The 24049-nt window shown below is 40.8% G+C and overlaps 1 protein-coding gene across 1 annotated transcript in view; it reads left to right on the plus strand.

Annotated features, from left to right (window-relative positions):
* The window catches only part of ANKRD31 (ankyrin repeat domain 31), a 117390-nt gene that overhangs the window by 58767 nt on the left and 34574 nt on the right, over nucleotides 1-24049 (plus strand). Inside the window, exons 15-21 of the mRNA XM_048850981.2 lie at nucleotides 10-270; nucleotides 8192-8383; nucleotides 10707-10849; nucleotides 14666-14825; nucleotides 15333-15445; nucleotides 16593-16680; nucleotides 22537-22633. Coding sequence (XP_048706938.2) covers nucleotides 10-270; nucleotides 8192-8383; nucleotides 10707-10849; nucleotides 14666-14825; nucleotides 15333-15445; nucleotides 16593-16680; nucleotides 22537-22633 — 1054 coding nt within the window. The remainder of the gene's footprint in view (nucleotides 1-9; nucleotides 271-8191; nucleotides 8384-10706; nucleotides 10850-14665; nucleotides 14826-15332; nucleotides 15446-16592; nucleotides 16681-22536; nucleotides 22634-24049) is intronic.

Genomic DNA, 24049 nt, shown 5'->3' on the forward strand with positions numbered 1-24049 from the left:
AACAAACAGATGATGGAATGACTGCTGAGAGAAGTGGAGAGCAAAGCACTGGAAGATGTTGCACTGAGAAAAATGAAGCAGAAGGAACTGCAAAGAACAATACTCCTATAATGTTACAATTACTTGAAACAGAAACAATCCAAACTGAAAGAATAAGACAAGACCTTCAGGAGACCAGCCAAAATACAGATTTATGTGCCAATAACAGTAATTCATCTAATCTATCACAATTCAGTCAAGCAGCAGAACAGGAAATGCCTGAGAAATCAGGTGAGTTGTTAATATTTTATAAAGATATGTTTATTTTTCAAGATTTATAAGAAGGAGACTTTTGGTAATTTATAGTAAGTGATTTAGAAAAATAAGCATAGTGCATGAAGCATATGTCCTGTCCAACAAATGCCAAGTGTGTGAACCACTGCCAGGGCTTCTAAATGTATTGATAGTTATTATGGAGCTATTGGAGAGTAAGCACTTAAAAGATAAATATTTTTACTGACAAAGTTACAAGAACGAACAAAGTTTCAAGCACTTTTTCTCTGCGTTGGTACTTACTTCTTTACAGGGAAAAGAGCTGACTTAAAGGGTTTGTCTACATTTACAGTAGTGTCATGTAGACAAGTACAGACACTGCATGCCAGCTGAGCTAGCACAGGTCTAGTGTAGAATCTCGTACAAGGATTCATCTGTCTTCTTTGGATGGTTGAAGATCTCTTTGTGGGCACACTTGATGGTCTTGCAGGTTGGGCTGAGCAGCAATTGTGTCCTGTTCAGCTCTCCATTCCATTTGACCACCTGGATAGCCACAGTGGTGTTCTGCAGCTTTTAGGCTGAGAACATAACAGCTGTATGCGTATACTATGTCCTCTTCTCTCTGGTGTTCACAGCCTACTCCTCCCCATCCACCTCCAGCTGTGTAGAATGCTGCCTGATCCTCTTGACTCTGGTGGTTACAAACTGCCAGTCCTCCTTTCTGATTTCCACTCTCATTGATTCCTTGATTACCAGTTCCTTTCTTTCTTGAATCTGGGATGGTGACACTTCCTGAATCTGGTTCCCCAAGTACTCCTCAGCTTCTCTGATGCTCTGCAGTGTCAGTACTTATTCTTCAAACCATTAATCCTTTCCTTCATCACAGCCATAAACTTGCTCTTTATACACAGGAAGTCCCTTTTGTCTTTAGGCAGGAAAGAAGACATGGCACATCCACTCCAGATCACAGTAACTGTTCCATCACTGGCCATCACAGTAACGAATGTAGAACTGTACCTAGCGAGAAAGCTTCTCACACTACTTTCACCAAACTCCTTCCAAAACCCCTGTTTGCCACTTCTGTTTGATCTGTATAATGAGATATGTATGTGTATATACTTGTATGCATATTATTTTGTTCTCCCATTCTGTATTTCCAGTTGTAGTGGGAAAACTTTATCAAAACCATGTATCTTGCAGTGTAATCTCCTTTGGAAGATCGTTTCACAGCTCAGCTCTTTCTCTCTCTCTCTCTCCTCCCCGCCCCCCGCCATGCCCAGTTGAGGATACTATCTCCAGAAAACATTTTATTCATCCAGCATTTTTTTAGCTGCACGGCCCCATAGGAAAGCAGCTGTTTTGATGAATCAGGGAAGGAGATGCCATCACTGGTGTAGCTGAAGGCACTGAAAACTGGGACCATGGCTTCCAGCTGTCAGCAGAAGCAGATTGGGAACCACTAAAAGGACGAACATATATGGGTGGTTTCAGAGTAACAGCCGTGTTAGTCTGTATTCGCAAAAAGAAAAGGAGTACTTGTGGCACCTTAGAGACTAACCAGTTTATTTGAGCATAAGCTTTCGTGAGCTACAGCTCACTTCATCGGATGCATACTGTGGAAAGTGTAGATCTTTTATACACACAAAGCATGAAAAAATACCTCCCCCCACCCCACTCTCCTGCTGGCAATAGCTTATCTAAAGTGATCACTCTCCTTACAATGTGAATGATAATCAAGTTGGGCCATTTCCAGCCCAAATCCAGGTTTTCTCCCCCCCCTCCCCCCCACACACAAACCCACTCTCCTGCTGGTAATAGCTTATCTAAAGTGACCACTCTCCTTACAATGTGTATGATGATCAAGGTGGGCCATTTCCAGCACAAATCCAGGGTTTAACAAGAACGTCTTGGGGGGGGGGGGGGTTAGCAAAAAACAAGGGGAAATAGGTTACCTTGCATAATGACTTAGCCACTCCCAGTCTCTATTCAAGCCTAAGTTAATTGTATCCAATTTGCAAATGAATTCCAATTCAACAGTTTCTCGCTGGAGTCTGGATTTGAAGGTTTTTTTTGAAGAATTGCAACTTTCATGTCTGTAATCGCGTGACCAGAGAGATTGAAGTGTTCTCCGACTGGTTTATAAATGTTATAATTCTTGACGTCTGATTTGTGTCCATTTATTCTTTTACATAGAGACTGTCCAGTTTGACCAATGTACATGGCAGAGGGGCATTGCTGGCACATGATGGCATATATCACATTGGTAGATGTGCAGGTGAACAAGCCTCTGATAGTGTGGCTGATGTTATTAGGCCCTGTGATGGTGTCCCCTGAACAGATATGTGGGCACAGTTGGCAACGGGCTTTGTTGCAAGGACAGGTTCCTGGGTTAGTGGTTCTGTTGTGTGGTATGTGGTTGCTGGTGAGTATTTGCTTCAGGTTGGGGGGCTGTCTGTAGGCAAGGACTGGCCTGTCTCCCAGGATTTGTGAGAGTGTTGGGTCATTCTTCAGGATAGGTTGTAGATCTTTAATAATGCGTTGGAGGGGTTTTAGTTGGGGGCTGAAGGTGACGGCTAGTGGCGTTCTGTTATTTTCTTTGTTAGGCCTGTCCTGAAGTAGGTGACTTCTGGGAACTCTTCTGGCTCTATCAGTCTGTTTCTTCACTTCTGCAGGTGGGTATTGTAGTTGTAAGAATGCTTGATAGAGATCTTATAGGTGTTTGTCTCTGTCTGAGGGGTTGGAGCAAATGCGGTTGTATCACAGAGCTTGGCTGTAGATAATGGATCGTGTGGTGTGGTCAGGGTGAAAGCTGGAGGCATGTAGGTAGGAATAGCAGTCAGTAGGTTTCCCGTATAGGGTGGTGTTTATGTGACCATCGTTTATTAGCACTGTAGTGTCCAGGAAGTGGATCTCTTGTGTGGACTGGACCAGGCTGAGGTTGATGGTGGGATGGAAATTGTTGAAATCATGGTGGAATTCCTCAAGGGCTTCTTTTCCATGGGTCCAGATGATGAAGATGTCATCAATATAGCGCAAGTAGAGTAGGGGCGTTAGGGGACGAGAGCTGATGTTTCTTGGCTTGCTCTTCTTCCTCATTCATCAACTTTGTTGTCCATCATGGATGGCTATTTTTTTCCTTACCTTATCTCTTCCACACCCCCGTGGACTTTCTGACCCTTTCTGTTCCTGAACAGAAACTTGTTCTTCCTACATTGTCATATATGCAGTGGTCAGTATGAGTATCCTCTTCACCCATCTATAGTACATCACTCATTAGGCCCTTCCCATTCCATTTTGGCTTACATAGAATTAGGTGAAAATTGCTAAACTCTCTTCCTATAGTTTGGTCTGTCACAAAAGTCACATGTTTCTCACTAAACAGTTAACAGGTCAGTGCTGAGGTTTTGAATATTTGTTTAAAGTATGGATACCACCCAGTTGCATTTTTGATTTTTAAATCTGCTTTTTATGTTTGATAGGATTTTAATACTGAGTCACACACAAAAAAATTTACATAAAAAACAAACCAAAAAATCATGCAACAAATTGGATGCTGTATTTGCCAAGTTCCTGTCCTTTCCCACCCACAACCCACCTGAGGATGCACTCCAGAGAGAATCATTGTTCTTTAGAGTAATCTAACAGTTCCTCATTGTGCTGCTGCAAATGTTTTTTTAGCAAACATAAAGAAGACTGTTGTGCGTGACAACTGCACTGTAAAACTTTGCTATTATTTGTGTTCATTTGCAGCCAGTTGCTAAGAGTCATTAGCTTAATGGGCTGTTGTTGGGTTTCTTTGTCTACCTCTCTAAAGACTCCCTTGGACATCCTCCAGTCCCAGGAGTTTAAGGAAGAAGCAGGAACTGGAGAACAGATGATTGATTTGGGATTTCAGAGCCAGAAGCTTTTAGGCTAAAATACAGTACATTATCTCAAAGAAAACAAAGGGTTGAGTTGAAGGGGTACATGATGATACAAGCTGCCATTGTGTGCTCCAGAATCTCAGCTTTCATTATGAAAAAGTAATTCCCTAGCCTTTAAGGCTGCAAAGATAATGTGAATCAAGTTCAGCTGACACAATGATATGTACCTGAGTTTGCAAAGAGTGAGAAACAATAGCGCAGGGAGATGTGTGTATTGCCCCTATCCATCTCTAATGGGTGTTAACTCAGATACTTAGAATGATCATTTAAATGTCAATATTGCTAATCTGCTGTGAGTTACAGCTCATTTTGGCACCATGATCAGGAGGCACTTGAGAGAATACCACTTATTTTTTTTCCTCTATCAAGGAGGAGGCTATCTCTAGGAATGCAGGGAACTGAGGATTTACTGAGGAGAAGCAAAAATTGAAGGGATCAGCAGAGCCTCTGCATCTAGTTGGACCCCATGTAGAGGGAGCCAAAGCCAAGGAGCCCAGCAGAGTAAACATCGCCATAGTTTGAACCTCTTCAAAATCTACTGTGATTGACATCTAATTTTCGCATCTCAGATGGGCAAAGCTTATTTTCTGGAGAGCTTGGAAAGGAGGTTTAGGTTGGACATTAGGAAAAACTTCCTAACTGTCAGGCTGGTTAAGCACTGGAATAAATTGCCTAGGGAGGTGGTGGAATCTCCATCACTGGAGATTTTTAAGAGCAGGTTAGACAAAGACCTGTCAGGGATGGTCTAGATAATACTTAGCCCTGCCATGAGTCTATGGACTGGAGTAGATCACCTCTCGAGGTCCCTTCCAGTCCTGTAATTCTATAATGTAGGTTTTACTTCCTATTCAAATGGAATATGTTTTCTCCATCACTATACATAGTATGAAAGGTATACTATAATTTGCACAAAGTGAAATCTGTGTGTTTCTTACTACTATTATAGCATGTAAAGACAATGTATCGAATTTTCCTTTCAGTTACAGAGTAACAGCCGTGTTAGTCTGTATTTGCAAAAAGAAAAGGAGTATTTGTGGCACCTTAGAGACTAACCAATTTATTTGAGCATAAGCTTTCTTGAGCTACAGCTCACTTCATCGGATGTATTCAGTGGAAAATACAGTGGGGAGATTTATATACATAGAGAACATGAAACAATGGGTGTTACCAAGTGAGCTTGTTACAGTGTGTATGGTAACACCCATTGTTTCATGTTAAAAGAAAAGGAGTACTTGTGGCACCTTAGAGACTAACCAATTTATTTGAGCATGAGCTTTCGTGAGCATCAGCTCACTTCATCGGATGCATACTGTGGAAACTGCAGAAGACATTATATACACAGAGACCATGAAACAATACCTCCTCCCACCCCACTCTCCTGCTGATAATAGCTAATAGCTTGTTTCATGTTCTCTGTGTATATAAATCTCCCCACTGTATTTTCCACTGAATGCATCCGATGAAGTGAGCTGTAGCTCACGAAAGCTTATGCTCAAATAAATTGGTTAGTCTCTAAGGTGCCACAAGTACTCCTTTTCTTTTTGCGAATACAGACTAACACGGCTGTTACTCTGAAACCTGGATTCTTTTAGTGTATTATGCCCTGGATTTGTATGATCAGAAAAGCATCTTTTTAAACAGGTTAGAGTACATTGTAAATGTAAATTTATAATAATTTCCTTGACTTCAGTGAAGTTATTCCAGATTTACAGTGGTGTAACTGAAAGTAAAGGAGTACTTGTGGCACCTTAGAGACTAACACGTAGCTCACGAAAGCTTATGCTCAAATAAATTGGTTAGTCTCTAAGGTGCCACTCCTTTTCTTTTTGATACTTAACAGGAACACTTGGATTCTTTTAAAAAAAGAAAAGGAGTACTTGTGGCACCTTAGAGACTAACCAATTTATTTGAGCATAAGCTTTCATGAGCTACAGCTCACTTCATTTGTGTCATTTCCAGCACAGATCCAGGGTTTAACAAATGGCCCACCTTGATTATCATACACATTGTAAGGAGAGTGGTCACTTTAGATAAGCTATTACCAGCAGGAGAGTGGGTTTGTGTGTGTGTGTGGGGCAGGGGGGTGAGAAAACCTGGATTTGTGCTGAAAATGGCCCAACTTGATTATCATACACATTGTAAGGAGAGTGATCACTTTAGATAAGCTATTGCCAGCAGAAGAGTGGGGTGGGGGGAGGTATTTTTTCATGCTTTGTGTGTATAAAAGATCTTCTACACTTTCCACAGTATGCATCCGATGAAGTGAGCTGTAGCTCACGAAAGCTTATGCTCAAATAAATCGGTTAGTCTCTAAGGTGCCACAAGTACTCCTTTTCTTTTTGCGAATACAGACTAACACGGCTGTTACTCTGAAACCTGTCTTTATAGAATGTGAAATCCTTTGACCAAGGACCACATATGAGAAATTTCAAGCAGATGGCTTTAGTTTTGGTGACATACCTATGCCTGGTTTCATTGTCTGACAGCGAAGTGTGTCATTCCCCAAGGTACAATCTAGACTGCTGAATAGCTGTCTTTCCTCAGTTCTCTATAGGATGCCTTTTACACTGATTTACTGGTGAACAGCCACTCCTGACCAGTTAACACACAGCCTCCAGCATGTAACTTGCTCCCAGCTGCACAGTATTGAGTGCTACTAGTTAGCCCCTCGTAAATTACACTGCAGAAGAATACAGCAGATTCCTAATCCCAGTCTTGTCCCCCAGAAACGTGTGCCTTGTACTGCTCAGTACACTACACTATAAAGTATGTCATTTCATCAGTGGAAAATGATATGCACCAACCTTCTTATCTCAAATGGAGTTTCCCCGCACACTTTAATCCAGACACACTGGTTAAGATACAACAATAAGATATGTCTATTAACTATAGAAAGATAGATTTTAAGTGATTACAAGCAATGGTGCATAAAAGGATTGGTTACAAAAGAAATAGAAGAGGAAAACGCAAGCTAATACTTAATTTAACAAACCAAGTGAACTTAAAAGCAAAAAGGTTTTGTCTCACCCCATGTTTATAGCAGTCTGTATTGGCTGAAAAGCCTTCCAGCCAGAACCACCTCTCCCCCAGTTCAATGATGCTTTCTTTGTCTTTCAAGCATTGTAGCAGTCATAAGTAGAGATGGGGATGAGAGAGGTAATTTGTGTTGTTTGTGTCCTCCATTCTTATACCCTTAGTTCTCTCCTTTTTTATGTTTATCTCCAGCTGGGGTTCAGGTGACAGGCAAACTGTTTACACAGAAACTCCCCCACTGTGTTTTTGCCAATATGTAAAGTCCTGGCTCACACCCTTTTTCCTGCCAAGGAATGGCCATTTAATTAGGCGATTGTCCAATTGATTATGCTGATACCTGGCTGGGGATGCTACTGAATATTGTGTCTTTGTCGCTGAAAAGTTTGGGCCTGCCTATCTAACTCTGAAACATGTTACAGCAATGTTCTGCAGTAGAAAATTAAAACTTTACATACAATGTTAATACACATACTTTACCAGGACAATGTTCAGCAGATTATCATAGTCTTGTAAAAGTGGTGAACATAATAGTATAGACCATCACACAGTGTTATCAGGAGAAACTGTCAGTTGCTCCTCCTCTCAGTACCTAACCCTATGCAGCTTCCTCCCATTTCTGTCTAGAGGAGATGAAGTCCCAGCAAGTAGTAATATCTTCTGAAGTCATTCCTGGTAACTGAGAAGAAGTCTGTGAAGAAATATGCTGACCTTCTTGTTGCTATACCACGTAGTTGTGCTGAATAACTATGTAATCGTCTCCCTCCATCTTGACCCAGTTGCATCCTTATTGCAAGTTGTCTGGTAGTGGATTGTAAACTCTTTGGACCACAATCCAGGTGTACTCGATCTGTATTATATTTTTGGTGCTGTCAAGTAATAATAATTAAGACAATAGAATTGCATAGAGGTATGCTGTTTGAAGTGAGATCAGAAGCTTGGCTCAGTTTTCTAATGAGAAATTGTGGTGTTCAATATGTCTTTAGAATCTTCACTATCAAGCAAAGAAGAGGTAGCAGCTGTATCTGCTCAGTCTACCTATATTATAAGAGCTGGGATAAAAAAAAGAAATGCCAAAGGGGAAAGTCGCCTGCACCTGGCTGCCAAAAAAGGAGATTTATCTTTAGTGAAAACTCTTATAGCATCTGGACTATGTGTAAATCTAAAGGATAATGCAGGTTTGGATGTTTTAAAATTACTTCTTTGGTGATCCTCTAGTGATTCAGTTTGATGGCAATTAAGAAACTCAACTTTTTTTTTAAACTCTTGAAAGAATGTAACCAAGATGTTTTAGAAAATAACTTATTGGTACCTACTTTATTGAACAAGGTTAGTTAGAAAGATTACTTTGTTATGTCATTGTTATCTTTGAATTTGTATTTGCAGTCTTTCAAATGATACATATGAATCTTTTGACAATAATGTGCAGTATATTGACCAGTGCATCAGACAATTGTGTATATATATTTATATACACACTTGCATGAATGTGTGTGTGGATGCATATACACCCAGATCACATACTGTGGTGTAATCTGTGGTGGGTACCCCTCAGGGTGCCACCTGGAACTGGGGTACCACTGAGCCCTCTGATTCAGCGGCCTGGGCTCTCTCTCACACTGTGCTGCTGTGACAAGCTGCAGACCCACTCCCAGTCCTACACTGCCACCAGCACTCACACAGGTAGGGACATGCCAAGGTGCAGTTACATGCAGGCTCTCTGACCAGCCACTCTATGAACCAACAATAGAGAGACTACAGCCAAGCTTACCCCCAGCCCCCAGGCATGCACCACTCCACTGGAGTATAAACCCAAAATTATACCGTCTTGCGCTGCACAGTATACTGTACAGCGTAAACTCATAGAGTTCACACACACACACACACCCCGATGTGGAGAAGAAATGCAACAGCCCCTGCCCCTTGAGCTAAGATTCCCAAACACTTCACTCCAAACCTACTGGTTTAGATTAAAACATAAAATAAATTCATTAACTACAAAATGATAGATTTTAAGTGATTATAAGTGATAGCAAACAGATCAAAGCAGATTACCTAGTAAATAAACAAAATCTCAAACTAAGCTTAACATACTAGAAGGATAGGATTCGAATTAACAATCTCACCCTGACTGTTGATACAAGCAGGCTTGCAGATTCTTAAGGCACAAGCTGCATTTGCTTTGCAATTTGGGTTTCCCAGGGTTCCATACGCAAGCTAGAAATCCCTTTAGCCTGGGTCCAGCTCTTCCTCCAGTTCAGTCTTTGTTCCTCAGGTGTTTTCAGGAGTCCTCTTGTATGGGGAATGAACAACAGACGATGTCACTCCCTGCCTTATATAGCTTTAGCATACGGCTGGAACCCTTTGTCCCAAATTCAGTTTGTGGAAAAACACTGGTATCCAAGATGGAATTCCGTGTCATGTGGCTGAGTCATAGCAGCCATTACTTACATGCTGTCTGGAGTGTTCTCAGGAAGACTCACCAGGTGGTGGATAAGCTTCTCCTAAGTTTTTCCTAATGGCCCATTACCTTGAATAGGCCCTTCACAGTCGGCTATCTAGACTGGAAGCATTTTTGCCTTGTAGGTGTCACCCAGGTGTGACTACATGTGAAATACAGATACATAGTCAATATTCAGAACTTCAGATACAAAAATGATACAAAAATGACACATGCATATAAATAGGATAATCGTATTCAGCAAATCATAACTTTTCCAATGATACCTTATATGACCTATTTTGTACAAAATGCATTACAATTATGCCATAATCATCTCATAATAATATTACTAGGATGAATATGGAGTGTAGTGTCACAACATCCATGTAATAAATTGCTTAGGTATGTGATAAATTGTGGACACGTGATGCACATTTATCACGTACCTCCCCTTCACTTTGCCCACTTGGCTTGTGAATGCAGTGGCGTTACTCATAAGTAAAGTTATCCACATGCATAAATGCAGAATCAAGTTCTCAACCTTTGAGCCACTTCAGGCAGTTCCATTTTTTTAAAAATTAAATTACAAGGTAGACGTTTCCTTCTTTTCCTCCTAAATGTAGAATTTCCTCCTAAATTACACAAGCCTTAGCCCCAGGGATGGCCAGTAATCCATTCTGGATCCAGAGCTGGTTTAAAGTTTGATATCACATGATGCCACCAGTGCTAGATATTGGATTGTCAGTATTTATGCTTTTGATTTCTGATATTTCTAATCTGCAGTTTCTATGCTATTATTATTTCTGATAATATGATTTAAAAAGCAAATAGCACATTTCTTTAGCCAATATTGGAATAAATTTATCTTTGAAGTCAACTGAGTTACAACAGGGAAAAATTGCCCCAGTGTTTCAGGGCAATTCTTTGTTTCAGATTTATTATAAACAAAGAAGTCTGACAGTTACTGGACTGAATACAAAAAAGTGTATAATTGTCTGTGACCAGTGTGGGTTTTAGACATCAGAATCAGAATCTAAATTTTGATCTGGTTTTACTAGGCTGGACAGCAATTCATGAAGCTTCCAACAGGGGATTTACAGAGGTGATCTTAGAGTTACTAAAAGCTGGTGCTGATGTTAATAGCAAAAGCCTGGATGGGACTTTACCAATACATGATGCAGTTTCTGGCAATTATTTCAAGGTACGATTCTACTCACATGACCATGCCTGGGCCTGATTTTCAATTATGGGCATACAAATACCACAATTTGCGCATGCAAATGAAAATGATGGTTTAAATAACTGAATCCAAAATTATTAATAGAATACATATGTAGACTTGCATTAAAAATAAATAAAAACCTAATTTTTTAACCCGTCAAAATTGAAGTCTGCCTGACTAACCTAATTGCCTTCTATGATGAGAAAACTGGCTCTGTGGATGAGGGGAAAGCAGTGGATGTGTTATTCCTTGACTTTAGTGAAGCTTTTGATACAGTCTCCCACAGTATTCTTGCTAGCAAGTTAGAGATGTATGCGCTGGTTGAATGGACTATAAGGTGGATAGAAAGCTGGCTAGATCATCGGGCTCAACGGGTAGTGATCAATGGCCCCATATCTAGTTGGCAGCTGTATCAAGCAGAGTGCCCCAAGGGTCGGTCTTGGGCCAGTTTTGTTCAATATCTTCATTAATGATCTGGAGGATGGCATGGATTGCACCCTCAGCAAGTTTGCCAATGACACTAAACTGTGAGGAGTGGTAGATATGCTGGAGGGTCAGGATAGGATACAGAGGGCCCTAGACAAATTAGAGGGCCAAAAGAAATCTGATGAGGTTCAACGAGGACAATTGCAGTCCTGCACTTAGGACGAAAGAATCCCGTGCACTGCTACAGACTAGGGACCAAGTGGCCAGGCAGCAGTTCTGCAGAAAAGGACCTAGGGGTGACAGTGGACAAGAAGCTGGATATGAGTCAACAGTGTGCCCTTGTTGCCAAGAAGGCTAATGACATTTTGGGTCGTATAAGTAGGAGCATTGCCAGCAGATTGAGGGACGTGATCATTCCCCTATATTCAGCACTGGTGAGGCCTCATCTGGAGTACTGTGTCCAGTTTTGGGCTCCACACTACAAGAAGGATGTGAAATAATTGGAAAGCATCCAGTGGAGGGCAACAAAAATGATTAGGGGACTGGAACACATGACTTATAAGGAGAGGCTGAGGGAACTGGGATTGTTTAGTCTGCAGAAGAGAAGAATGAGGGGGGATTTGATAGCTGCTCTCAACTACCTGAAAGGGGGTTCCAAAGAGGATGGATCTAGCCTGTTCTCAGTGATATCAGATGATAGAACAAGAAGTAATGGTCTCAAGTTGCAGTGGGGGAGGTTTAGGTTGAATATTAGGAAAAACTTTTTCACTAGGAGGATGGTGAAGCACTGGAGTGGGTTACCTAGGGAGGTGGTGGAATCTTCTTCCTTAGAGGTTTTTAAGGTCAGGCTTGACAAAGCTCAGGCTGGGATGATTTAGTTGGGGATTAGGTCCTGCTTTGAGCAGAGAGTTGGATTAGGTGACCTCCTGAGGTCCCTTCCAACCTTGATATTCTATGATTCTGTGAAGTCCAGCATTGTGTCTCTTCTGCAACAAACAATGACAATATGAACATCTAAATCAGAGCATGTAGCTGTATTTCTTCTGCTACTTTATGTACTGTTGATGTTAATTGTAAGAACCAAATTCTGCTTTGGGATGTGCATGTATAACTCTCATTGAAATATTGGGAATTGAACATACATATCAGAGGACAGAATTTTGTCGTAAGAAGATACAGAACCCTGTAGGCCTGAAATGCAGGTCTTTGCCAGTAAGTAAAGAAATAAGTGATTTTTAAATAATGCGGGTCACATATTTAAAGGAATTCATGTGCCTAACTCCACTGATTTCAAGGGGAGGTAAGTGCCTAAATACCTTTAAATTCCTTTCAAAATCAGATGGTGGGCCTGATTTTGCTCTCACAATGGGGTAAGTGAGGAGTAGCTCCACTGAAGTTAATGAGGTTATATCAGGTTAAAACAGATGTAAGTGAACAAAGAGTCAAACCCAGTGTTTTTAAAATGCATTCATTTTTAATTTTGACATCTCCATTTTTTTGTGTTAATGATTTTGGATCATAAACAGTTTGTTAAAAAGTGTTTCAATTAATCTTTGAAGAAATATGTCTTAATTGCAGTTTTGTTGTAAGAATTAATGTGAGATTGTGCCAGCTTCTCGTCAATGTTAAGAGAAAGTTGAAAGCATATTAGGAATACTTACCAGCTGGAAGGGAGAGAGATGCATCAAGCTGAAGCCACCTTCCAGTTAGCCAATTGCCCTGGTCTACACTATAGAATTACTTCGGTATAACTGTGTTGCTCAGGGGTGTGAATAATCAACACCCATGACTGACGTAGTTACACTGACCTAAATGCGAGCGTAGACATGGAGATGAAGTTATTAAGCTGATAGGAGAGCTCTCTCCTGTCGGTTTAAAGCGTCTTCACCAGAAGCACTAAGTGGTGCAGCTGCACCGATGCAAGTTTCTAGTCTAGACCTACCCTTAATGGTAGCAGCTGGTTGTACTTGCAAAATGTAAAGCACCAGCTACCAGAAAAGAATGCTGGGAGAGGTTCCCATAAAAAGGAGACCCTACCTTGAGAAGTTTAGCTTATGGCCAGGTGGTTTCTGTTTCTTGACACCCTCACATTTCAGCAAAGAAATGTACTAACAAGGTAGTAAGAGAAAATTGTTATTACAAATAAACAAAGTACCTTATTTTTTCTTCCTAAATGAAAAGCTGTGGGAGGACGAGAGATACTCAGAACTTTCCAGCAATTTTACAGGTCCAGAGTTTCTAAGGTAGGATGCAATCAGGGAGGAAGAGAGAGGATCAGAGGTTTGCTTGCCAGGAGAGCAACTCATGGATGACTTGATCCTTTAGGGGGAATCTGAGGTATCTGAGAAGGACCAGAGCATCTGCACTGAGGTTCATACCTTCTACAGTTGCCCTGGGGCATTCCATCCCCCATAGCAACATATTTCCCTTTTAACGCTCACTTCACCTCCATGTGAGATAGTTTGAAGGTCCAAAATAGTTGTCTTTGTAAGTTAGTGATGACAGTATTAATCTAAATGAGAATATTCCTGTATATTTGCCATGGAAGGGTGCCATATAGAGGACACTTAAAAGTCCATGCTGTTTTGCATAGGGACTTCCATTAAGTTAAAGCTGGGTAGATGATGCCAGATTGGTTCAAACATACACACCCTTCCTCCAATTAGTCAAAAGAGCAGGTTTTCCATCTCTTTCATCTTCTCTGTGACAGAAAATAAAAATGAAGGAGATGATTCCACTGGCATGAATGGTGGAGCAGGAAGATTCAGGCAGGGAAATAAGAGTCGTAAATCTGAAAATTTTTAGCAGGTAAGGCCTACATGTGCAAACACATACAGCTTAGCTTTAAATACTTAAATAGTCCCATTAACTTCAATGGGACTAGTCATGTATTTAAAATTAGGCATGTGAATAAGTGTTTGTAGAATTGGGGCCGAAGTCACCACCACATACCACTGAGAAACAAAAGTCCACTTATTTTCTGTATCTTGTTTATATTTATCCAAAATGGTTATTTGACATTTACCAGATTCTGTTAATTTGGAACTGATGTATGATGTTCTGTAGCAACATGGGAATGTGTTGCATACAGTAACACTATGAAGATGACAAACTAAACAAGCAATTATGAATTGGTCATATATGTAATAAACAAATTAAAAGTATAAGACATAGAACTAAGTAAATAAATGCCAAAGATACTTGCAAGCTAAATTGCTGTATCTCTCCCCCTCCGTTCATATGTTTCTTTGTCTTGTTAAAGTGTTAACTCATCAGAACAGGAACTGTGTCATCTTATTTGTCTGCACAGCATTTAGCACATTTTAGGGGCTACTACGATGATAATAATAATTAAGAACTATATTGTAGGCAGTCAATATTCTATTACATCATGGAGCAAACCCTAATGAGAAGGACAAGTATGGGAAAAATGCTTTGGATGAAGCATGCAATGATAAAATGAAGGAATTGCTTAAGTCTTATGGTGCTACTGAGAGTGAAGTTGCTTATGAAACAACGGAGGTTACTGGTACGTTAGCTATTTCATAATGTTAATCACAGATTTACATCCTCGTCTCAAACATGCTGCAAGTTTGCTTTATTGTTTTCATGTCAGGGACAGGCATTTTCTAGGAGTAGTATATCCTTGATGGTTATTTATCTATATCGTTAAGACAGTAGAATGTATGGCACAAATTCTTTCCTGGTCAAGTCAGTGGGGTTATAAAAAGGATGTATTTGGTCCCTTAAATTTTGTTGGTTTTCTGTATTTCCCTCACATAAACCTTGTCGTTTTTGCATTCAGTATTGGAATAATGTTTTAGTGGGTCTTAGACTTAAGTACAGTCTCCGGAACAGTATTGGACTAATTTGATTTGATCTCATCTGCATATACAATTTTTTATTTATATCATGGTCGGCTTTTTACTCTTGGTAATTTGTACAATTGGCGTCTATTCTATTCTATTGGTTTTATACATATATTTCCATCATTATTTTAAAATTATGTTTGTTTTCTTAATTGTGGGGGGAAAAGATATAGGTCCTTCTAGGTCAAGAAGACCAACTCATACTTGTTATGATTGCTGTAAAAAGGCTGATGTTCCATTGGTTTTGCACCATGATATGACCAGAGAAAAATGTGGCACAGTAAGTATAGATGTTGAGTTTTTTAAAGATTGCTTTACAGTGCAGTACATTTCTGTTCTGTACATTGTCATCCATTGATTGAATAATGTAATTACACCATGTGGTTAGATAAAGTAATAATCCCTGAAGTGGATGCTGAGAGCAGCTAAGCGTGAAGAAAGTAAAGATAAATTCAGTTTGTGCAATCTATCTCCATCTGTTTCTGTTCATGATTTCTGTGCATCTATACTTCCTGTACAATTAGCAGGCTACATTCATATTCATATTGTCCATATGGATGGAAAATGCCAGGATCCCAGAATTTCCAAAGTGGCCCTTTTGAGAAGCAATGACTTGGCAATCAAGTTAATTGGAGAGAGATGAAAGGTTATTTTGGTTTAAAACAAAGCTGGAATATTTGAACATAGGCCCTGCGAAAGTAAAACTCTCATTGATACATATGAGTCTGTGGCACCTTAAATCACAGCACTAGAGGTGATGGAAATGCCTTTTTTAAACTATCTATACCTAGAGCCCCATGCATTCCATTGCTGAAAACACCCATATTGTGCTGCAGAAACAAAACGTTCATTAAAAAAAAGTTCTATCCCATATGGTTGCACAGGAAACCTTGAAAACATTAACCAAATGTAAACCGATGCAGTGTTCTGTTCCCAAATCTGCAAAAAAGCCTGGAAAATGGTTCTAAATATCAACGTTAATTATTCCACTGCTGATCATTTTAACAGACGCGCTCAGCTAATGTGCTTATCTCAACTGCCTCCCACTTTTCTACAAGTGCCAGAAACCCCAGCTGTCCCTTTCCCGGCTGTCAAAATCTTCAGCTTTGCCCTTCTGCGTTGCAGTTAGGCTTCTCAATACAAAAATCTTTGGCATAACAAAAGTGTAAAATGTGGAGAAAGATCAGATAGAGTGAATTTAATATCAAAATAAACCACATGGGCTGCTGTACTAGTTTCATACTGATTCATTTTCATATTTAATTATAAACCTATGTTTTCTTTATTTAAATGAATCAACCATGCCAGTATACTGTGGAAGTCAGGAATATTGCCATAAAATTTAGGTTCAGTTTGCTTAGGTTCAGTATACAAAACCTTGTCTATACCTCTGTAACAATAAAGTTAACAATGTTTGTATTTGATAGCATGAGTCCATCATTGCCACATTACAAGATATAGAAAAGAAGCAGGAAAAACTGTCGCTGTTTGAAGTAAGAAACCCAAAAGATGAAGGTAGATGTGAATTCAAGTTCAATTTTCATTATTGCTCTAATGTATGCAATCATTACTCTAGTATATTGCAAAGTAATATACTTTCATACATCCTTCTGGAAAATACAATTTGAGAGTACGGTTCTAGGATAGTACTTAATTCAAGACTTTTAAAGTAGGAGGGTCTCAACTTTTGGTATACATACCTTTCAGGGTACTTTCAGTCATATCTGCAATATACCAGATGATAAAAAAGTGAAACAAGCTATTTGGAGGTATGGAAATATTACCTTTTCAGTTTGAACAAATCAGGCTAGCCATAAAAAACATGAATATCTGAACAGCAACAAGAACAACAGCAAGCAATAGTCACACAGTGCTCAGTAACTCAAGTCCAATATTATTGACAAGGATCTCTTATTCATGACTGGACATGGTTGTTTTGGAGCCTCTCCATAGGCAAGAAGAACTATGCATGTATATGCACAAATGAATGCAGCATTTCATTCCAGTGCAATTATAGTTGTAGGGACCCAAAACATTTTATGGCAAAAAATAAAAAATGTGTTAGGGGAAATGATGGGGCAGATTCATAAGTGATGGCACTTGGAAGTGCCTTGGAAATTACCTTTGCCCTCTTGTGCCCAGGACTGATTAATTTCAAAAGAGGATACCTGATGGTGCAGACCTCCTACCACCTCAGGATTTCTACTGGTGCAGATCAGCTTTAGATTCAGCTTTAGATCAGCAGATCAGCTTTAGATTTGCTGTAGATTCATAGGAACCAAGCTGGCAGATGCTCCTGAGGGAATGTACTTAAAAAGTGGATATCCTGGCCTCACTTGACATGTGGCCTTCCCAGCTGGTGCTGTCTATTTTTCGGGCAGATCTGACCCTCTGTGATCACTCTATTCCCCCAAAAAGGAAGTTATAGCTGTTTTCCATCATTGAAACCACTCCTAGTGTAATTTTCATAGCTGGAGCTCAGTGATTAGGTTTGCACTAGCGGACACCAGTGTAAACCCAAGATGAATATAGCCACATGTCTTGTAAACTAACTAAATTTGAGGTCCTGCAAAGATCAACAGAGCCTCATTAAAAGAAATGTGAACTAGGGAAAACGTTCTTCTTGTTCATAGGGAAAAGGAATGAAAAAAGACTCAGGTGATTGTATATAAAAGCTTTTCAATCATATCATCAGTCAGTTGCTCAGCAGTGTGGAATATCAGTCACACCCATGGATCTTACAGCTGAATAAATAAATCAAAGCTGAGAATTACTGATCAAAATGGTTACATTTCCATGTGTTTGAATAACCAGACAGGCTCCTGTGTGATTGAAGCAGAGATCCACCCAGTTTCATAAAACAGAAATAAGGAGTATCAGACTTTCTCTGGCTAAGGTCACAAGAGAAATGGATATGATGGTCTTTATTTAAGTCCCTTGTGACAAAACCACCTAATAATTTGGCACCTTTTAACATAAACTGAATTAGTTGCTTAGGAAGAAGCACAAGAATGATCAACAGTATAAAGGTGCATTGGGATTACTATGAAAATAAATTAGCGACACAGTTACATGCAGTATACCCAGCTCTTAGAAGTACTGTGATCTGTCACTTTAATAAACACAATATGTGCACATTTCCCTTATTTTGATAAATAAATATATGCAATGCTCAGTAAAATGAGAAAATCAGCTTTCTGAACACATTCTGTGAGTTGTGGGTTGTTTTTTTCATTCTGCAGTGTTCCATTTTCAGGTGTAATGGTTGATAGAAACAAAAATTGTGTATTTCCTGTTTACTAATGGGTTTGATGATATTTGGTTGTCATATCATCCCACTGGCATCCACAGGGACATGTTGGTGTGACGCTTCTCAGGGGTCCCTAGGGTTGTGAGGTATCTTGCTACCACCTGCCCTTAGCAGGAGCAAGCCTTGTCTGTGCCTGCCATGGGTCAACTCCATGGCTATGGGCAATAAAAGCACTCCCGACCAGGCCTCCTCAGAACACACTCTTTCTTTACTGGTTAGCGAAAGGCATATTCTAACCGCCTAGTCCTATGGATGTCCCCCTAGAGTGTCCAGCTGCTGATCATTGGACACTCACAGAATTACCAGACCTGCTGTTCCCAAAGGAAAAGTACACTGCACCTTACCAGTTTTATACCATAGTACATAGCTCCACTTAACACACTGTCCTTAGATTTGTCTATAGTGAAAGTAAGTATACGCTTATTTAACAAAGAGCAGAAATTAAAATGATAGGAAGCAGAAATATTGGAAACAAAGGATTACATATAAAATAAAATCATAACACACGTACCAGAGCCTAAACTTAATTAACAAGATACTACTTTGTCTAATTAAGTTTAGCTCACCCCAAAGTCTCTCCAGTGTTTTCAGCCAAGCTTGGCTGTAATATTTTTCGTGAAGCAAACATATGGTCATCTTACTTCCTAGATTGAAGACCTTCGGCATCTCCTTGCATTCTCCTGATACATCAGACTAATTCTTTCATCTTAGTCATAAACCAGACACCCTCCTGCTCTGTGTTCCTTTCTGTAGATTTTGTGATCACTTTTCGACTTCGTAGTGTTGATTAGCTGGTGATTCTGTATGCAAATAGACTTCTGTTGTAAGCTACACAATGGTCAGCCAGGGAGATAAATGTCTCTTATTCCTTGTCTGAACAGAACCTGTTTATCACTTTCTGGTGACCTGTCTTACATACCTCAAGAACAACGAGCAGTCCGGTGGCACCTTAAACACTAACAGATTTATTTGGGCATAAGCTTTTGAGGGTAAAAAACCCACTTCTTCAGATGCATGAAGTGAAAATTACAGATGCAGGCATAAGTATACTGACACATAACAAGAAGGGAATTGCCTTACAAGTGGAGAACCAGTGTTGACAAGGCCAATTCAGTCAGGGTGGAGGTGGTCCATTCCCGATAATTGATGAGGAGGTGTCAATACCAAGAGAGGGAAAATTGCTTTTGTAGTGAGCCAGCCACTCCCAGTCCCTATTCAAGCCCAAATTAATGGTGTTAAATTTGCAAATGAATTGTAGCTCTGCAGTTTCTCTTTGAAGTCTGTTTTTGAAGTTTTTTTGTTGAAGTATGGCTACTTTTTAATCTGTTATAGAATGTCCAAGGAGATTGAAGTGTTCTCCTACTGGCTTTTGTATGTTACCATTCCTGATGTCTGATTTGTGTCCATTTATTCTTTTATGTGGAGACTGTCCGGTGTGGCCAATGTACATGGCAGAGGGGCATTGCTGGCACATGATGGCACATGTCACATTAGTAGACGTGCAGATGAATGAGCCCCTGATGGTGTGGCTCATGTGGTTGGGTCCTCTGATGGTGTCACTAGAGTAGATATGGGGCAAAGTAGGCAACTGGGTTTGTTACAGGGATTGGTTCCTGGGTTAGTGTTTCTGTGGTGTGGTGTGTAGTTGCTGGTAAGTCTTTGCTTCAGGTTGGGGGGCTGTCTGTAAACGAGGACTGGCTTGCCTCCCAAGGTCTGTGAGAGTGAGGGATCATTTTCCAGGATAGGTTGTAGATCATTGTTGATGTGCTGGAGAGGTTTTAGCTGGGGGCTGTACGTGATGGCTAGTGGTGTTCTGTTATTTTCCTTGTTGGGCCTGTCCTGAAGTAGGTGACTTCTGAGTACCCATCTCGCTCTGTCATTCTGTTTCCTCACTTCCCCAGGTGGGTATTGTAGTTTTAAGAATGCTTGATAAAGATCTTGTAGGTGTTTGTCTCTGTCTGAGGGATTGGAGCAAATTTGATTGTATCTTAGGGCTTGGCTGTAGACAATGGATTGTGTGATATGTCCTGGATGGAAGCTGGAGGCATGTAGGTAAGTATAGCAGTCAGTAGGTTTCTGGTATAGGGTGGTGTTTATGTGACCATCACTTACTTGCACTGTGGTGTCCAGGAAGTGGAACTCTTTTGTGGACTGGTCCAGGCTGAGGTTGGTCTCAAGTTGCAGTGGGGGAGGTTTAGGTTGGATATTAGGAAAAACTTTTTCACTAGGAGGGTGGTGAAACACTGGAATGCATTACCTAGGGAGGTGGTAGAATCTCCTTCCTTAGAAGTTTTTAAGGTCAGGCTTGACAAAGCCCTGGCTGGGATGATTTAATTGGAGATTGGTCCTGCTTTTGAGCAGGGGGTTGGACTAGATGATCTCCTGAGGTCCCTTCCAACCCTGATATTCTATGATTCTATGATTCTATGATGGTGGGGTGGAAATGGTTGAAATCCTGGTGGAATTCTTCAAGAGCCTCTTTCCTGTGGGTCCATATGATGAAGATGTCATCAGTGTAGCGCAAGTAGAGGAGGGGCGCTAGGGGACAAGAGCTGAGGAAGCGTTTTTTTAAGTCAGCCATAAAAATGTTGGCATACTGTGGGACCATGCAGGTACCTATAGCAGTGCCGCTGACTTGAAGGTATACATTGTACCCAAATGTGAAATAGTTATGGGTGAGGACAAAGTCACAAAGCTCAGCCACCAGGTGTGCCGTGGCCTCATTAGGGATACTGTTCCTGACAGCTTATAGTCTGTCCTATTGTGGAATATTGGTGTAAAGAGCTTCTATATCCATGGTGGCCAGGATGGTGTTTTCAGGAATTGTAGTTTCCTCAGGAAGTCAGTGGTATCTCGAAGATGGCTAAGAGTGCTGGTAGCATAGGGTCTGAGGAGAGAGTCCAGATAACCAGATAATCCTGTTGTAAGAGTGCCAATGCCTGAGATGATGGGGCGTCCAGGATTTCCAGGTTTATGGATCCTGGGTAGCAGATAGAATACCCCTGCTCGGGGCTCTTGGGGTGTGTCTGTGCAGATTTGTTCTTGTGCTTTTTCAGGGAGTTTCTTGAGCAAATGGTGTAGTTTCTTTTGGTACCCCTCAGTGGGATAAGAGGATAGTCACCTATAGAATGTGGTGTTGGAGAGTTGCTTGGCAGCCTCCTGTTCATAATCCAACCTGTTCATTATGACTATAGCACCTCCTTTGCCAGTTCCTTTGATTATAATGTCAGAGTTGTTTCTAAAAAGAAAAGGAGTACTTGTGGCACCTTAGAGACTAACCAGTTTTGGATGGCATTGCGTTCTGTATGGCTGAGGTTATGGGGCATGCCTGTACACTCTGCCAGTTGGCACCTAGAGGTCCCTGGGTCATACACTGCACTTGTGATGTTGTTAAATCTGTGCCAGTTGAGACCTTTCAATTTTCTGTTGTATTATAGGCCAAAGAAAAGGGGGCATCTAATAGGACCATTTAAAAATTGTTCCTCCTTGTGATTCACAGAGGGATATAGCTAGCAAACTTAATCAATTTCTAATTTCTGTGATGTATGTTTTAATACAGTATGTGAAACTATTATACATTGATTCAGATGTCATATTTGGCTTGAAGAAATAAAATCCAGGCTATTCTCTAATATATAAAATATTCAATTTATCAAATTCTTGCTTCTATAGTCTTAATGGGCCTGGTCCTCAGCTAGTGTATGTCAGCATAATTCCATTGATTTCAAAGGACCTCAAAAAGATTTAATTGCCCATCAGCCAGAAGAGTGCGCTTTAACCTACACAATTCCCTTATTACTGTGTGGGTGTGGCTACTGCAATTCCATACTTCCTAAAATTTGAGCTATTCAAATTTAAGTAGTTAAATATAACTTCCTGTGGAGAATTTAATCTTGAGTGCTTATAAAGCAATGACTCATAACGTAGATGATAGTATCACCTGTTGCCATAACAATATTTTCATTCTCCAGCCTTGTTTTTGCTGCCTCAACCATTGTAATGATCATAATTTCTGCCTCTCATTTTAATAATAATTTTGACTATGTTTAAATGCTGAACAGGACTGTATATTCATGGCCTATCACAGATACAAGACACTTTGAATGAAGTGCTTGCCAAACAGAAAGCAGAAAGGGATGTCCTAGCTAAAAAATACAGGTAAGTGGAATGTAAACTGTGGTTTTATTAAAGGTTTATTTTTTAAAAGCAACACAGATGGATCTTGTTAGAAGGCCAGCAAGCAGTAACGTGAAGGCAAAACTGTGTGGTCCTAACTCAGTCTTTTATCAACTATAACTCCTATTGGCGTCAGTGAAAGTTTGTGCCTGAGTGAGAATTTCAGGATTTGGCTGACTCAAACATGTAAAATATTTGTGTAAACACATAATAAGAGATGTTTCCTGCCCCAAAGAGCAGTCTAAATAAAAAGGAAGATAAGGGTTCAGAGAAAGGGATATGACAGAAGATTAGAAACTGAGGCACAGAGATATTAGATTACTTTCCTATGGTCACAGGGGAAATCTGTGGCAGTGTCTGGGATTGTACCCACATCTCCTGAGTCCAATCCAAGCCCTTAACCCCTCTTCATTCCATAGATCATTCGGGCAGCGGGCATCATAAGCTGGGGGAGGCTGTGCCTCCCCAAACAGCCAGGCATGGCCCCACGCACACTCCTCCAGAACCCCTCCTGCCATTTCCCCTGTCCCTGTGCCGTGGCCCTGGCTAGGGCTGGGGCTGGGGCTGCACTGCCCAGCACGCCCAGTGCTCCAAGGCCACGCCACCCGTCCGCCTAGTGCTCCGGGGCTGGGGGCTGTGGCCACACCACCTGCCCTCCCAGCGCTCCAGGGCTGGGGGTGCTAACCTGGGGGAGGGTGGCAACCATGCAGGGGGAGGGGCTGGGTTCCGTCAGGGGGCGTGGAAGGGGAGGAGCTGTGGGCTAGCCTCCCCCAGCCAGCAGTTCATGCACCTCCCATAAGAGATAATATATATATAGACACATAAGATAGGTAATTAAAAAAAGCGAGGCTTGGGGGGAGGGATAGCTCAGTGGTTTGAGCATTGGCCTGCTAAACCCACAGTTGTGAGTTCAATCCTTGAGGGGGCCATTAGGGATCTGGGGCAAAAATTGGGGACTGGTCCTGCTTTGAGCAGGGGGTTGGACTAGATGACCTCCTGAGGTCCCTTCCAACTCTGATATTCTGATTCTAAGTGAAAAGGAGTTAACATTCCAAGATCATCCTTGTGAATAAACTAGGACTTGTTTATGTGAACTCTTAATTTGCGGTCAGTTGGAGTGTAAATCTATCTCACGTTAGCCTGCTGTGCATTAATTGTCCGTGTGAACCCTGCTACCATGCGTTAAAAGTTCCATAGTGTGCTTTAATCTACTCCCATTTCACAGATCAAAGTGCACACATTTTTAGATTTACACCCTACCTTCCTGCAAAGTAAGTGTTCATATAGACAAATCCTCAGTAGTTAAAGAGACAAGTAATGACAGCATAACTAATTTGCACAAGCCTATCAGACAATCTTTGAATGTTATTAGTGAAGCTGTGTTCTATAGCACTGAAC

The sequence above is a fragment of the Caretta caretta genome, chromosome 5 (assembly GCF_965140235.1).
Source record: "Caretta caretta isolate rCarCar2 chromosome 5, rCarCar1.hap1, whole genome shotgun sequence".
Classification (NCBI taxonomy): domain Eukaryota; kingdom Metazoa; phylum Chordata; order Testudines; family Cheloniidae; genus Caretta; species Caretta caretta.